At 55.7% G+C, this 16,498-nt stretch overlaps 2 protein-coding genes across 8 annotated transcripts in view; one reads left to right on the top strand and one right to left on the bottom strand.

Moving 5' to 3' along the window:
* Nucleotides 1-9,867, top strand: part of EMID1 (EMI domain containing 1) — a 34,251-nt gene extending 24,384 nt beyond the window's left edge. Inside the window, exons 15-16 of one of the 5 annotated variants that reach the window (XM_087828639.1) lie at nt 8,778-9,035; nt 9,806-9,867. In XM_087828639.1, coding sequence (XP_087684765.1) covers nt 8,778-8,999 — 222 coding nt within the window. In that variant the 3' untranslated portion in view covers nt 9,000-9,035; nt 9,806-9,867. Of the gene's footprint in view, nt 1-4,291; nt 4,377-5,290; nt 5,718-8,777; nt 9,097-9,805 lie in introns of those variants that run through there. The other 4 variants (XM_087828640.1, XM_087828641.1, XM_087828638.1 and 1 more) reach the window with 4 other exon arrangements.
* A 780-nt stretch (nt 9,868-10,647) lies between these two features.
* RHBDD3 (rhomboid domain containing 3) lies at nt 10,648-16,479 on the bottom strand. Of its 3 annotated transcripts, none has more exons than XM_016198612.2 (7): nt 16,374-16,479; nt 15,708-15,851; nt 13,602-13,791; nt 12,541-12,924; nt 11,435-11,594; nt 11,058-11,345; nt 10,648-10,972 (listed from the first exon to the last, which is right to left on the bottom strand). In XM_016198612.2, exons 3-7 carry the CDS (start codon nt 13,747-13,749, stop codon nt 10,795-10,797), a joined length of 1,158 nt encoding a protein of 385 aa, XP_016054098.2. In that variant the 5' UTR covers nt 13,750-13,791; nt 15,708-15,851; nt 16,374-16,479; the 3' UTR covers nt 10,648-10,794. The 3 variants fall into 3 exon arrangements, with proteins under 3 accessions (XP_016054098.2, XP_016054096.2, XP_087684769.1); XM_016198610.2 differs by lacking the exon at nt 16,374-16,479 and adding an exon at nt 16,017-16,121; XM_087828643.1 differs by lacking the exons at nt 15,708-15,851; nt 16,374-16,479 and having other exon boundaries at nt 13,602-15,357.
* Nucleotides 16,480-16,498: the final 19 nt, after the last annotated feature.

The raw sequence follows: 16,498 nt of genomic DNA, 5'->3' as shown, positions 1-16,498 counted from the left end.
CATAGGAGGCATGGAAATGCTGAGGTACACAGGAGCCCGTGGTAAAAGGTGCAGGGGACCTAGACACCATCATACACATAGGAAGTCCATGAAGCATGAAAAGAGAGGTCGAGAAACTGTCATGTACATAATGTTCATGGTAAATGAGGTCAGGGGACCTAGACTCCACTATGCCCAAAATATCTGTAATTAACATGAAGTCCTAGATGCCATCACATACATAGGAGACCCAGGAGGAGTGGGCGGAGACACCTAGAAACTGTTATAGGCACAGGAGAACCAAGAAAAATTAGCTGAGGGGGTCTAGAAAGCACTATACACAAAGGAAGCTCATGAAGAAAGGGAAGGGAGGTCACATGCACAGAATTCAGAGTAAATGGGAAAGGGGACCTAGAAACCACATGTGGGGTCCTAGAAACCATCACAATCATTGGAGATAGTTGCAGTGAATGAAATTCAGGGCCTAGAAATCTAACCACCCAAGAGGCACTTTGGGGGAGGACCAAAAACCCCAACAAAAAACCCAAAATGCAGGGACCTGGAAGCCCTCACTGACATAGGAGACATTCGGCAGATGGGCGGGGTAGGGGCAGACACCCCTAAGGAGAGACACCCCTACAGGGAAGCTCTTTTGGAGACTGGTATTGTGCCTTCCTGCTCCACCCCCGGCCCCTCTCCCTGGTGCAGTCTGGCTGGGATGTCCTACTTCCTGGCAGGCACTAGTTAGTGAGGACACAGGAAGCACCCAGCGCCTGCCTTGCCCTCTCTGCTCCTGATTGTGGGGTCAGTGATGGATACAGCCGTGGGAGTCCCCCACCCTGCACGAGTCCAACCCCATGTCTTTCCTTGACTTCTGGGGTCCTGCTACCTTTCCGGCGAGCCTCTCCCAGCTCCTTGCTGCCACTCCGCCACCCTCCCCGACACCCTCCCGGGTGGCTCCAGAGCATACTGGCAGTGTGGGCATGAGCTGGGCTGGGGGTCAAGTAGACCTGTGTGAGCCCAGCCCTCTGCCTCCCCTCAGCCCCTTCACTGGCCTCTCCCAGCACAGTTTCCACCCAGCCCAGGAAAGGTTGGGAGAGCGAGGTGAAGTCTGAATTAGGCTAAGCAGCCCCATCCCAGCAGAGCAGATGCCTGAAGAATCCCAGGTCAGGCCTCAAACTCAGGACCACCTGTGGGAGGGGCGCCCAAGAGGTAGCAGGGCCCCTGCCCATCCACCTGCCTCCTCCTCACCCACCTGCACTTCTGCCCCTGCTTGCTGCCTGCCTGGGGGAGGGGCCTGCGGGGCTGGGGGCTGCATGAGGCTTTGCAGGCTGGGGGAGCAGCTCTGTAGGGAGCAGGAGGGAATGGGGTCCAGGGTGAGGAATGGCCCTGAGGACTCCTACAGGCACCCTACCTACCAACCCCACGTAATGCAGCTTCCCCAGCCGCCGGCCCTCCTGTGGCTCAGCAGTGCCACCCAGTGGCCATGTGCAGGCACTGCTAGGGAGTGACAGCTGAGCCAGCTTATCTGGAACAAAGCTCTACCCCTTATTTAGACACGAAAAACTGAGGCCCGACTCTGCAGAGCGAATTGTTGGCAGAGCTGGAACTGAAGCCCAGGCTTCTCAGCTCCCAGGACTGAGGCATGCATCCCCCAAGCACCTCCTCGGTGGGTGTGGGGCCCCAGGACACAGATGCAATTGGGACACAGTCCCCGCCCTCAGGGTGGTCACAGTGGGGTGGGAGAAACAGACTAATAACCAGCAGCGACAGGACCTGGGTAGCTCAGCTGGGATGGGGGAGGACTTAGCCCCCTCCCGATGGAGACGCGGGCTAAGGCCTGAAAGATACATTCGCCAAGCCACGGGCGTTCAGGCAGAGGAGCAGAGCATCGTGTGCAAACCCTTGGAGGGGCAGAGTGTGACAGGACAGCGGTCAAAGGCTTTCAGGACCTATTGAGGACTTGAACTTCGTTCTATGGGCAGTGGGGAGTCAGGTAATAATTATGAGCAGGGAAGTGATGATGTCAGATTTTTGTTTGCAGAAGAACCCTCTATTGCTGTGTGGGAATGGATGGGAAAAGCAGAAACAGACTAGGCTGTGGGGCTGGAACTGAGAGTGGGGACAGTGAGGATGGGCAGATGTCAGTGGAGCTAAGAGCACTTGGGTGCTAGTTTGGCTGTGATGGGGAGACACACAGTAGCAAAGGAGAGCCGGAAGAAGCAGGCCCGCTGAGTTCTGTCCATGGAAAATGGGAGGTGTCTGTATTATGGCCGAGTGGAGGTGTCCAACAGACCCTGGCCACTCGGGGGGGGGGGCGTCATCAGTGCAAACAGCAGGTCCCCCATCTAGGGAGGGATCCAAATAGCAGAATCCTTTTTTACATTTTTCCTTAAGACTTTTATTTTGAAAATTTTCGAATATGCAGAAATGTTGGTACAATGAATAGTCTCTCATTCCTCTAGACTGACCAATTAGTACTTTGCCACATTTGCTCTTTCTTTACATATTCACAGATCTTTTTTTTCTAATCCATTTGAAAGTAAGTTTCAAACTTCATCCACATCTCCCCTACCAAATCAGTGTGTATCTCAGAAAACTACAAGTCTCCCATAGAGCCACATCACCTAAGAAAGCTGACATTAATCAGTGAAATGATGTCATTTAATACATAACACATACACATTTTATCAATGGTCCTCAAAAATCCTTTTATAGCTGTTTTTTTTTAAAAAAAGTTCTAATCAAGATTCATGCATTAGTCTCTTTTAATCTAGAATGGGCCCCCTGCCTTTTTTTCTTTCTCAGCTTTGTCTTTTTGTGAATGTCCCACCATCTAGATTTGTCTGATTGTTTCCTGGTGATGGGATACAGGTTCAATACTCTTGTCAGGGGCACCTACAGGGGATGTGGTGCCCTCTCACTACATCTCATCAGGAGGCTCATGATGTCAGCTTGCCCCACTGTCCATGCCAGGAGTGAAGTCCTAATTTTGGAAGGTCATCCATTTTTAGACCCTCGTCCTATAATACGTGAAGAGGGATTACTTTGGTGTACAGCCTGTAGTGACCCTGTGACTCCCCAGGCTACAATGGCCAGTCAGTGGCTTGAGGGAAGCTCAATCCATGTGATGTGGACAGGGACACCTGGATCATAACAGACAGTCACAGCAAGACCACAGTGGGTTCATGAATATGTTGGGAGGCCTCTTGGTTGTTAGATATTTGGGGAGTAGCAGCTGCTTTACAGGGCTGGATTGTAATTACAACAGTGTGCATAGTATACATCACCCCTTCACTTCATACTGGGGAAAGGACAGAGACCCCCAATGTGTAGTTGTGAAATAGTTCTGTTTGCTGTCCTGGTGCCCTGTTGGAATTGTTATCTACATCCCAGAACTAGCTTAAGTCTGGACTAGGAAGGGAGTAAGGGAGTATGAGTTTGGGCAAGACCACGGACCCTATGCTGGGGAAGGAAAGGACAGACAGTTTGGGAACAAGTGAAAGTGAGTGCCAGCTGGTGGGCTCTGACATGAGCCCTGGGCTCAAGCTGGTACTGCTTGTGAGTGGGGAGCCCCAGATCAGGGAGGCCTGGGACAAGGGTGGCTTTGTGGGCCTGCTGCCACATCCCTGGGCCTGGGAAATAGAGAAGCTGCTTAAAAGAGAGGGTGGGGCTGAGGGCCTGGATCCAGAACCTGCAGAATATGGGCATGGAGCAGTCGGAGCCTGGGAGGGGTGAGCCCAAAATGAGAAGGGCTGGGGAGAGAGACCTAGGGCCAGAAACTCAGCTTTGCCAGCATCTTAAACACAGCTTTCCAACAGCACTGTTACTCAAACATTTTCTCATTTTACTTGTATATATTCATTTTGACGTGAATGGAAAGAATATGGGTAAGTAGTCTGATCCCACTGATGGATGTGGACAATAAGTATATCAGTTTAAAGAATATTAGAGATAGGTGGCAGGGCTCTGTGGCAACCCCCAAGGGGACAGGTTCCATGGCAGGCTCTGGGACCGCACCGCTGCCCTGGGGATTGGCATCCCCTCACCCCCAGGGCAGCAGGATTTGCAAGGGTATAGGGAGAAAGCAGCTAGCTGGGATCCATCAGGATTTATTGAGGGGCTGCTTCTGCCTGCTTTGTCCCCCTCCTGTCCTCTCCTGGTCTTGTCCCGGCTGTCCATGGACCCTGGGCTGTGGTAGGTGGTGCAGGCTGCAGGTGCATGACCAGGGTGGGGCATGGGCCACCAACAGGCTTTGCAGGGCCCCCTCCCCTGCCCCCTTCACGGCTGCATCTGTCTCTTTCCTCCGCAGGGGGAGGGGTTGCACCAACTACGCGAGGCTTTGAAGATTTTAGCTGAAAGGGTTTTAATCTTGGAAACAATGATTGGGCTCTATGGTGAGTAGAGACAGACAGACAGACGGACAGACAGCCCAGCCCCTGCCCACCAGCCTTCCCCAGGCCCTCCAGGGTGGAGCTGCCTGGGCCCAGTCATGAGGCTGGAGAGGCTAAGACCACCTACCCCTCAATGACTGGTCCCTCCTACACAGGTGAAGGGGCCCCCACCTCTGTGGTCAGACCTGGGCCTCCAGGCATTGTGGGTAATGTGGTTTCCAGGCCGGCAGGGGAAACCAGAGGTGACAGATTTCGAGTTTGGAAGAAATTATACGCAGTGAAGCCAAACTCCAGACCAGCATGGGATTGGGGTAATATAGCCAGACTACAAAAGTGCAAGGGATTGTAGGTACAAAGTTAGAGCCCAGACCCACAGGAGGATTGTGGGTAATCGATCCAGACTTCAATCAGGCTTCAGCTTTACAGAAAGCGTCGGTAACAGAGCCAGTCTCCAGGCCCACAGGGACAATAGGTTATCGAGCTGGACTCCAGAAATGCAGGGGACAGTGAGTGACAGAACCAGGCTCAGGCCCGAGGGGACTCTGGGTAATATACTACCCACCAATTCTGATCCTCCCTCACCCATAACCCCCCAGAGGCGCTCACAGAAGGCCTTCCTGGCCTCAGGCATCCCCATGACAGTTTGTTTCCCCTCTGGTCCTCCTAACATGCCCTGAGGGTCCCTTTAGGGGCCTGAGAGAGCCAGACCCTCACTTCAGGAATTCACCCACCAATTCTCTACCCGTCATCCATGTGGTCACTTGAGGAGCCAGGCAAGCCCTGTCCCCTAGAGACTCACACCCGGGCTCCTGCCTTGAAGCCGGCTGGTGCCTGGCCAGTACACCCCACCCTTGGCTCCCCGGCCCAGCCCTCGGAGGCCGGACTCGCACCGTCTGCTCTTCTCGATCTCCCATCAGGCTCCTAGCTTACAGAGCTTCCTGCAGCAGCAGGCTCAGCTGGAGCTCCTGGCCAGACGGGTCACCCTGCTGGAAGCCATCATCTGGCCAGGTAACGGCAGGGTGGGCAGGCAGGGGCAGCCCCTTCCAGGAAGGGCCTGGGAAGGGCCTGGGGTCACAGAAGGCAACTCCCAGTACTGGACCCAGGCCAGTGGACACTCATTCTTTAGTCCTTCCAACCAGCTGGCAGACAGTGCCTGGCACAGAGAAGACTCTGGTAACTAGTTTCTTGTGTGAATGAGCACCTCCTTTGTTCCTGGCATCTTGCTGGCACAGGCTCCAAGAGATAAGACAGACATACTCCTGCTCCCATGGAGTTTAGGCTATGGGGGTGCACAGGGAGCCCTGAACCTGGCCATTAAACCCAAGGTGAGGAATACCACAGTGGAGTGAGTACAGGCAGCTGTGAAAGCACAGAAGTGCCCCTGACACAGGCTGGGGCGGGGTAGAGGGGAGGAGGGCATCTCAGGGAGGGCTTCCTGGAGGAGGTGTTGGCTAAGTGGAGCCCTGAAGGGCAAGGATCAGGGGCAAGTGAACAAACAGCAGAATAGCATAAGCAAAAGCCAAGAAGCCCAAGAGAGCCTAGAGGGATTGTTCCGCCTAGACTAGTGAGGTGAATGCTTTGGCTACAGGATCTGGCAGGGCCCAATTTGAGAAAGTCCTCAAAAGGCAAGTCAGGGAGGCAGGGAAGGAGGTTAGATACCAAGTGGATATTATCTCTCCCCATGCCTGGTTCGTCCAGGTGGGGCCAAGGAGGTTTGTCCCCATTAAACTGGAGTCTGTGGCTGGCCCTGGAGAGAGACAGGAATTAGCTGCCCTCAGGGCTGAGCTTCATTCCTTACCTATTGCTAAGGAGGCCTCAACAGCTGCCCTTTTCCACCCCATCTCACAGCCAAGTCCTAACTTATCAATGCACACAGGTCTCGGACATCATGCCCAACCTCCCATCTATTTTACAAATGGGGGAACTGAGGCCCCTCAAGCAAAAAGGGCCAAGGGTAGAGCCAAGCCTCCTTCATTCAGCAAAACTCTAGGGTGCACCTACTGAATGCCAGGTATGAGCAGGTACTTAGCAGATCCCAAGGGTATCTGCCTTGGGGAGCTGCCTGTCGAGTGGCAGGGGATCCTTAGTATCTATGGAGATGAGGGCCATGGGGTACAGGAGCACCAAGGGACGTGGGTGAGGAACAGTCACTTCTCACTAGGGGTGGGGAAGGCTTTCTGGAAGATGGGACACTTGCGTTAGGTCACAGAAGATCCGAACAAGTGTGCCAAGAGGAGGTGGGAAGGGCAGCCCTCACAGAGTCCTACATGGGCAAAGGCCTGGAGGCTGGTCTGCTTCAAGCTCCTCTTACCGTACCACATGGCTTTCCTAACTTCTAGAAACATAACTGGCCATCTCTCACAGAGGAGGGACCAAGGACCCAATCCCAGGCTCTCAGAACCTTTTCAGGTGCCCCCCCCCCGCCCAGCTCCTCTCAGGAAGATCGCAGCAGGAGCCAGAAGGGACACATTGTGGCCTGAGGGAGGGCCTCAGCCAGCTCTGTCTCTAGCAGCCCAGGGAGGAAGTGCTGGTCACTTAGGAAGGCCCACGCCCACCCTGGCCACGAGCCTAGAAGAGAGATCCCACGGGCTAGCTCTGGTTGTGGGCCTGGGAGAGGTGGTGTGGGAGGAGGGGAGCAGAGGAGATGGAACCATCCCCATTGGCCCATCATGCACAGCAGGTGCTAAAAGCCGAGATGGGACTCATGTTTAGGATATAATCCATAATGACAACAGTTACAGCTGTCACACATCCAGCCCACCTGGGCTGGAGGGTTTACAGTCATGTCCAGTCCTTACAAGCTTGCCAGGTGGGCGATAAATGCCATTCCCATTTCACAGATGAGGAAAGAGGTTCAGAGGGCTCATATGACTCCCTCAGGGTCATAGGAACATAGTGGTAAAGTCCACTCCAGGTGTCTCCTCTAAAGCCCTGGCTCTTTTGGCTCCACCGGCAAAGGTTCACTGACACCTCCACTCTATTAGGCACTGAGTGGGGCCCAGAGGAAACCAAGGCCCTGAATTTGATTATGTCAGAACAGCGTCTGTGACCAACTCAGTGACCAGGCCTGCAGGAGACCTGGGCCAAAAGCTTACCATCCCAGTGACCATAATAATCCAGCATGTACTGTGAAAACCACTTTCCACTCCCGGTCCTTAAAACACAGCAAGGGTGTGACAACAGGAGTGTTAACACAGCACCACCACCACCACTGAGGCCGAATTCCAGATGAGGCTCAAAGGTCTGTGACTTGCCCAAGGCTACATGACTGGGACATGGGGCCAGGACTTGGTCTTAGCTGATGTTGGAACCTGAGCTCTGCTTCCCTCCTACCTATGCTCCGATTAGGGCATAAAATGTCCCCTTGACTGTGATGGCACATGCTTATTTGCCCAGGGTCCCCAAATCTCAGCCCAGAGGTACATGGGAGGCTGGGGCACACAGCGCCAGGGCCCTTAACAGTTACGATTATGAGGGTCTAGCCCACTGTCCTGGCAGTGCCCTCGGGGGGAAGCTGGTGTTCACCACAGGCCAAGTGTCTCTCCTGTGAACAGGATTTTGGAGGTTTAGTCAAGTCCTCCATCCTGGGGCTTTTCCCTGAGTGCTGTTCTCCCCCTAGAAGAACAGCCCATCCTCCCGACCTGCCTGACCTGTTCATTTAGCTTTGCGAGGGATTGAAGTGATAGTCACAGAAGGCTTCCTAGAGGAGGTAGGTCATGCTCTGGGTTTTGAAGGATGAGTAGGTTTTTAGATAGCAAGAATGCCAGTTACTCGTTTCACTCTTGGGGTCCAGCTTATTTCCAAGTTGGGGCATATCTCACCATAGCCAGGTTAGAACTGACTTCAATAATTATGGGAGCTGGCCAGGCCCTCAGAGTATGTCTGGAACTGTCCCCCTGGTTTTAGAGAGGAGACAATTGAGGCTGTGACAGAAGTCCAGAGCCACAGAGTAGGTCAATGGCAGAGCCTGGCCTCCCTAAACCCTTCCCCAATATAAGTGGCCTAATCAGAGGAGAAAGGAAAAGTGAGTCTGTTCCTAGGCCTTAGTTTTCCCAGATGTGAACTGGGGGTGATTCAGGGCACACCACCCCAAAATATAGAAAAAAGTTCTGTATTTTTTATGGAGCACTCACCACACATTAAGCATTTCAGGAACATGATGGGTTCATTCATCCCCACTTGACAGAAAATCAAAATTTCATTGACTTGGGAGCCAAAAATTCCTTGGGGAGGGGGGCACTAACCAGTTTACAGACCCCCTTTTTCCCTACAGCTCTGCCTCCTGGATGCCAGGGCAGAGTGCATCTGGCCGAGTGCCCAGTCCCCCCACCCCCAGAGGGCCAAGGGGAGGTGGGTTCCTCACATAGACCTCACTAACCCAGCCTTTCTCCTTCCCTTCGGCAGAACCAGAGGGGTCAGGGGCAGGCCCTGCCGGCATGGGCACCCCCAACCTCCTTCGGGGCAAGAGGGGAGGACACACAACCAACTACCAGATCGTGGCCCCCAGGAGCCGAAACGAGAGAGGCTGAGGGCGGTGGCGGCCCCTCGGGGTGGGCCAGCCAGGCTTCCCTTCCCAGCCTGGACTCTGCCAGCTGCCTCCAGGGACCGCCCGACCATATTTATTAATGTCCTCAGGGTCCCTCTGCCACCTAGGCCTTTGGGGTAAGCAGGCACCCCAGGCACGCTGCAACATGAAGCTGAGCAGGAGCTGGGGCCCGAGAGGGAGAGCTGGCCCAGGCAGCAGGTGGGGCCTTGCCCAGGGCCTGTTCCCCTCATGAAATGGGGTGATGCAGGCCTGCAGGGAGGGGGTAGTAGGTTCAGGGTTTCTGTTTTCCCATCAGCTGCCCAGGCGTGCAGGCTGCAGGCACTGCAGGAGCTGGAGCTCTGCCCAGCCCTCAGCACATGCAGGGAGGGTGAGGGAGGGGTACCTCCCTTTCTCCCCATCAAACCTCAGAGGAGCACCCCCACCCCTCCTCTTGTTTTCCGGTGCTGGGTTCCCAACCCTGAGGTCAAGCTGCCTGAGCTGACCATGTTGTGGACTCCTTGACTCAATTCTGTCCCTGGAGTCCCAAGCTACTCCTATGTCCCAGGTGAGGGGTACGGAAAGGGAGGAGCCACCTGCTCCAATAAAATTTGTGGCAGACACCAGGAGATAGATATCTACTGGCCAATAAAGGCCCCCCGCCTGATTCCCCACCGAGCCTGGTCTCAGTGTGTGCTTTGATGGGGGCGTGGGGGGGGGGGGAGCAGGGCAAGGCCAGGGGCCTTTTTCCTCTTCTCAGTGGCCTTCACTGCCCACCTGCAAAGCAGGTTTGAGGCTGGCATGCCTACAGCTGAGGGGGCCAGTGCTCCCCTGGCCATTACCTGGGCAGCTGGGGCAAGGGGGTAAGTAAGCAGAACAGAGACTCAGGCCACCCCCATTCCCTGGCCAGGTGTCCAGCAATGGCTATGGCTTCTGAGAGGCCAGGGGAGCAAGGAGCTGCCAAACCTGAGGGCAGCTTCTTCTGAGCCTGTTTGCACAACTGAGAAAATGAAACCGATGGCGTGGCCCTCAGAGTTCCCAGTCTGTTTCTGGCCCCCAGCTGGTGATCAACAGCAGGTTCAGTCTCCAGGTAAGCAGAGTGTAGTCTGCTCCAGGACTTGTAGCCTCCTGCACCACCCCTCAAAGTCCAGCGTCCCAGGTGCCCCTCTGCCTTACCCCTCCCCCCAGCCCATTGGAAACACACTCACACCCAACCCTCTGCCCTCTTAGCTCTGTCTGCACCTCCCCTCCCTGGGAAGGGCCAAGGACTGAGGGGAACTGGGAGGGAGGAGCTACTGCTTCAAAGCTGAGGAAGCCTCTCCCCCCCCCACCCCCCCACCCACTGCTTCCTGCTCACACAGCCACCAGCCTCCTAGCCTGCTCCGGGCCAGGCCTAGGAGACCGACTGAATTGGCCCCTGTCCACACTGGGGGCTGTGGGAGTGAAGAAATGGTATTCCTGGGTAATCAGGGAATGCTTCCTGGAGGACTGTCTCTGTGATGGGCAGAAATTAGCTGGGAAATAGGTGATTAAGAATGCTCCTCTACAGTGGGTCCAGCCCAGCAAGAGTAGAGGTAGAGGCCATAGCTTCCTGGAGAAAGAGGCTGCATGGTGCAGGAATAACATTGCGTCTGGACATCAGGGAGCTGCTCTCCTGCAGTTGGCTGTTCGTTCACTGTTCATTCATTCATCCCTCACCTGATGCCAACACAGAAGAGTCAGATACAACTGCTGCCCCCAAGGGGGTCCAGGTTGAAAAGTAAACTGATTTTTATTCTAAACAGTGCCACTGCAGGGTGCTGGAGGGGCCTCTCCTGCTCCCACTGTCAGTCCACAGGGCTGGGACTCAGACTACCCGCTCATAGGCCAGGCCTCTTGTCATCGGACAGCCTGCCTGTGCTAGGGGGGCCCAGGACCCTCGGGATAGGCAGGCCCACCCCTCCCTTGAGTCACCAGGGCCTCAGCGCCCACCTCCCCATTGACCAGCAGTGACACAGCACCCTCCACATGACCTGTGGCTGCTAGTGCCACCACTGCCTGCTCCATGGGGAAGCCCATGCGCTCCAGCTGCTGAAGCCTGTGAGATGGAGGGGACAAGGAGATTGTCAGGGTCACCTCAGCCGCCACACCAGGGGACCCCACCCCTGCCCACCCTGCCCTACCGTAGAGAAGAGACGGAGGACTTGGGCAGCCACAGTGGGCTCTTGGGAACCTGGGCTGGCCCCTCAAGGAGCGAGGCCTGGATCCCCTCCTGCAGCATCTGCTCATCTAGGGCTGCCCACAGCTGGGTCCCTGGAGGGAAGCTGGGCCCGCTCCAGGCCAGGCCAACCTCTGAGGAGCCCTCCCAGGTGGGCTGCGCAGGCCCCAGGCCTGGTGGGAATGGGGCTGAGCCTTCACTGTGGGACCATAGGCTAGAGGAGGCCATGTAAGGAGGTCCAGGGGTGGCAAGTCTGGAGGAACAGAAGCAAAAGAGAGTTTGACTGCCGGCCACTGCCACAGCTTCCGCCACCAGGGCAGGTGTCCTCGGCATCACCCTCACCTCACTCCAGGATGGGTGAGAGGCAGCTCAGCCACACTGCCCGGGGTGGGAAGGAGCCTAAGCGGCCAGCACCCGGCCAAAACCCTGCACAGGAAGCCCTCCTGCAGCTCCTGCAGCCGCTGCTCAGAGAGCTCCAGCCATCGGAAGGCCCCGGCTGTGTCTGTCTGCCCAGGGCAGGGCGGCTGGTCAAGGAAAACCAAAACCAGCCAGGAGTGAGCCCACACTGCATGCCAGGCCCTGTGCCAAGTGTATGATGGGCATTCCCTCATGTCTCCTCACTATAGCCCTGCAAGGGATGTGACATCACTCCAGTCAGCAGTGGAAGTTCAGAGAGGAAAAGGGACCTGCCTGAAGCTACTCAGCCAGTAAGAGGTGGAGCTGGCTGTGCCTCACCCAAAAAACCTGTCTCGTCCTGTTTCAGTCACTGCTGCCCCACTCCGTTCCCAGAACCCTATCTACCTGCTCAGGTCTATGACTCAAGGCGTACCCTTGGGCCCATTGACACAATCCCCTATCACCCTCAGCCAGGGCAGCGTGCTCCCTACTCCAGGATTCAGCAAGGCCTCAGCAGCTAGCATCCTCAACCCTAAACTATAGGGTGTCTGCCTGTGTCCACTGTTTTCCCCAATAGGCATTAAGTATCTTTGAAACCAAAGCCTGTGTTGAATGCACATGTACCACCAGTCACAGGTGGTTCGCCCTTGCGGTGTCCAGAGCCCCAGCTCACTCTCACCCCTGGCCTTTGACTTTCTGCGCCCTCTGCCGGGCCACTCTCCTTTTTCACTTCTCTTTACCTAAACCCCTCATCCTGCATGTCTCAGCTTAGATGCCACCTCCACTGAGGAGGTCCGGGTTAGCTGCCTCCTTGGGCCACCTCAGCCCTCCCAGTTCCCCTTTAAATTATAATTGGCAACTCCACCTGGCCAAGGCCCCTAAGCCGCAGCCCCGAACCTGGTTAGAGGAGGACTCGGAGATGCTCCTGGAATGTGTGTGCACAGCTTTCTGGCACTGTGGGGCCTGACCCACTTGTGCCAGTTCCCACATACCCTGGGGGCCCAGCCACAACCCACATATCCACACAGGCCCAGGGTCCAGGCAAAGGATACAGGCCAGGCCAGCAAGGAGACCGCAGAAAAGCTGCAGAAAGGGTGGCTCAGAGGTGAGCAGCGGTGTCAGGGCAAGCAGCAACCATGGCAACAGCCACGGCGGCAGTGCCCCATGGAGCTCCTTAGGGCAGTAACCTTGTCCCGAGAGCATGGCCAGGTGGACAGGCATGTACCCACAGCCACCGGCTGCAGTGGACACCCCGAGGCCTGCCAGCAGTACAGCTATTAGCCCGGCAGCCAGGGCTAGCAGGGTGGAGGTATGTAGGAACCGCAGTGTGCCCAGGTGGCACTCCTGCCTCCAGCCCAGCAAGGGCAAGAGCAGCAGACTCAGGAGCAGACTGGATAGGGCTGTGTGGCCCAGAGCATGGGTCAGCAACCGGTGTGCTGGGAGAGAGAATGGGCTTTGGTACCAGGTTAGTGGCTCCAAACCCCCAAGGCTGTCCCATGTGTACCAGGTTGGGAATTACCTTCTACCAGGGCCACCCCCTAAGCCAGCCTCCCCTCCCCAGAAGCCAAAGTCTGCCCACCACCAGCAATCACTTGTAGAGGGAACCAAGGTCTTCCAAACACTATGGCTGCTTCCTTGCTACATTAAACAGAACAAGCCAGACCTACCACTCAGGCTTCTCAAAAGCAAACAACTATGGGTGACTCACTTAAACTCTGAGAGCATCATTTGGGTTCCTCAAAAGTAAGTGGAAGCTACTGTTACTACTGGGAAACATGCACTCAGCTGGGGTCACTCCTTAAACTCCCAGTACCTCTCCCCTACTCTCATGCTTAGGTGAAAGCCTTAGTTCCTACTTCAAGGGAAAGCCATTAGAATGGGAAGCCTTCTGAAAAGAATTCCTACTCACAGGCTCCCATCCCTCTTGCTGGCTCTTCTGCCCTCCTTGGCTGTGGATGAGCTGGGCATGCTCCCATTCAAGGCTGCCCCTCCCCAGGGCACTGGGTCCTATCCCTGCCTGACCATTGCAAGAGGCATGCTGCTCTGGCCAACTGGTCTCAGGCCCTACAGCAAGTCTCCTGCCTCCTCCAAGGCCCATGTAGCCAGCCCTCACCCTGCCAGGGGTCCAGCAGCAGCTCCGGGGCCAAGGCAAGGCTGGGACCAGCTCCCACCAACCACAGACTGCTCATTAGCAGCATCAGCACTGAGGAGGCAAGAGGCAGCGCTGGGGACACTAGGCCAGGGGGGTCTTTGTCATACATAGCTTGGCTGAAGGTGGTCAAAGGCAGTCTTGAAGCTGTGTGCTATGGGTAAAGGAAAAAAAAAAAACAGTTACTACTGCACTTTTATCTGACTTCCTTTCAACTACCCTATCAACATCTCCATTTTACAGAAGTAGGAACAGAGGCTGGAGAGAAAGGCCCAACAACTTGGCCATAGAGCAGCTCAGATCCTAACCATGTGCTCAGCCATCTTGCTAGTCCACTGATCTGTGTGTGAGGATGGGGAGAAGCCAGGCTGAAAGGGACCTGAGCACTGATGGGACCTGAAGAAGAGCCTGGTGTGGGAAGTAGCGGGCAAGAAAGTTGAACTGGGGTCCTGGACTTTCAAAAAGAGGGATGCAGCCTCCCAGGACAAATTCAGGGCCATCTCCAACCTTCCTCAGCTTCCTTCTGGCTGCAGACCAACTACCTTCCTTTCTCCTCCCCTCCACTGTGCCCAGCCTTAGACCTCCAGATGGCCGCAGCTGCCCTAGACCAAGGGGTAGAGACCAGCAATTAACAGGCAGATTAGGGGGTGGGGCAGAAGGATTTGATGAGGGGCAGCAGAAGCCCTGCACCCTGAGTACATACAAAGTGCCCTAGACTAAGACATTCCCTTCCACAAAGTCCTAAGCACAGCCCCTCTGGCCCTAGCCCCCCTTTTCATAGGAACGTTCTAGTATTCCCTTCTTCTTGTTGTGTATTCCTGGGCAAGCTTGCCAACCTCTGAGCCTCTCCTTCCTCTTCTGTAATATAGGGATTAAGAAAATCCTTTTCTTGCCTGGCTGGCATGGCTCAGCGGTCGAGCATTGACCTATGATCCAGGAGATAGAGGTTCGATTCCCAGACAGGGTACAAGCCCTGGTTGCAGGATAGACCCCCAGCAGGGGGCATGCAGGAGGCAGCAGATCAATGACTCATCATTGATGTTTCTCTCTCTCTCTCCCTTCCTCTCTCTGAAATCAATAAAAACTTATTTAAAAAAGAAAAGAAAATCCTTTCCTCAAAGGATGAGAAAAATGAATGACTAAGACGGCCCACAGCTTCTGCTCATTTAACTGTAGCCATCGGGGCTAATTGTGGGAGGCAGATGTAACCACTTAGCTTCCCCAACAAGGGGAGGCCTCAACAGCGAGGCAGCTGCTCCTAACTTGCTGGTTAAAACTCTTTCAAACACGCCCATTCCCTGCCCATACGGCAAGGCTTTTTCTCCTGTTCTCTCTCCTCACATCGAGCCTGACCTCCAGGCCCTGCTGCAACCCCCTCACCCCGGGCCAGGCCTGTCAGTCTCAGGAGTCCCACTGAACTGATTTCATAGGGCAGGAAGCAAAATCCCAGAGAGACAACAAGGCTGCCTCATCTGCTCCCTTGCCAGCGGGATCCTCGGCATCAAAAGCCACCTTTTCCTGCAGGAAAATGTAGAAAGCTTCTTTGCCTCCATATTCAAAAGGCAAACTCCTTTGCACCCTTCAAAGCCCAGCTCAAATGTCCCCATCCCCTTTTCTGGCCCTTACATCATGGATCTTAGCCTGTCTTTCTCCCTGGCAAGTGAGGTGGGGAGTCTGAGCTGGAAGAGTGTGAGTGAGTGAGTGAATGAGTGTGTGTGTGTGTATGGGGGGTGCTCCTCTTACTCATCCCCAAGTTCCCCACGGTGCTCCTGGCACATAGCGGGTGCTTTGTATGTGTTCACTGGAAGAAAGGCAGTGGTTTGGCACCACACCCGGCTGAGAGGGGTGGGTGAGACTGGGCTGAAGGCTGAGTCCAAGGAGACACAGAGGGGCTCCCTTTGCCAGGAGCCAGGCACCCTCCTGCATCCTCACAACCCCTCCCACCCTCACCGGGGACCTTAGCAAGGGCAGAGGACGTCCCCCAGGACAAGCAGAACTGGGACTCGAACCCTCAGGGCCGCAATCTCTTCATCTATAAAATGGGGCTGTGCACCATCAGGCCCGGCCTACCTTATTGGGAAGACGGAGAGCGGAATGGGAAGGCAAGGACCAGGAAGATTCTTCCAGGCGACAGGGAGAGTGGAAGTATGGGTCGCACTCAGCTTTGTGACTTTAGGAAAAGTGCCCAAAGTCCTTGGGCCTCAGTTTCCCCTTCTGTAAAAACAATGGTATTAGATGAGGGATGATTAAGGAGCTTTCTCGACCTCGACCGTTACTGGGAGGGCTCTCGGAGCCGGGCGCTACGTTCGGGGGGCCTCCCATCCAACCCACCGGCCTCGGCCCCGACCCCCGCCCCGGCCACGTGTCCGGGGTACTCACTGCGGAGCGCAGCACGCCCCCCGCCCCGCGAAAGCCGCGCAGGGCCCCGGCTGAGAGTTGGGACTCCCGATTCCCGCGAGGCCCGGGCACCCTAAGCCCATTCTGCTTGCACCCGGACGCGTGACCCCGGTCGACCCGCCCGCGTGCCACCCCCACCCTCACCCTCTCCGCCCGCGAATTAGTCAGCAGTTGTTCTAGGCCGAGGTCCCTTCCCCCCAGCCCTCCCGCCGGCCTCCGTTTCCCTTCAAGGCACACTCTTTAGAGACGGTCCCTAGAGCCAGCGGACGTGACCACTTCGAACAATTTAGCCTCGTGCGTAGAATCACTCCGCCTTGATACCAAGACCAGCTCACCCACCGCTCTTATTTCTTTGGTGCTACTTTAGCCCGCGCGTCGCCGCCGGCGCTCTTTAGCGAGGATTAGGGCAAGAGTTGCGGGCGGGAGGAAGAGGAAACTATGGTTCGTCTCTTCTCCCCCCACCC

The sequence above is a fragment of the Miniopterus natalensis genome, chromosome 20 (genome assembly GCF_054644295.1).
Source record: "Miniopterus natalensis isolate mMinNat1 chromosome 20, mMinNat1.hap1, whole genome shotgun sequence".
Lineage (NCBI taxonomy): Eukaryota > Metazoa > Chordata > Mammalia > Chiroptera > Miniopteridae > Miniopterus > Miniopterus natalensis.
This window is presented reverse-complemented; position numbering and strand designations above follow the sequence as displayed.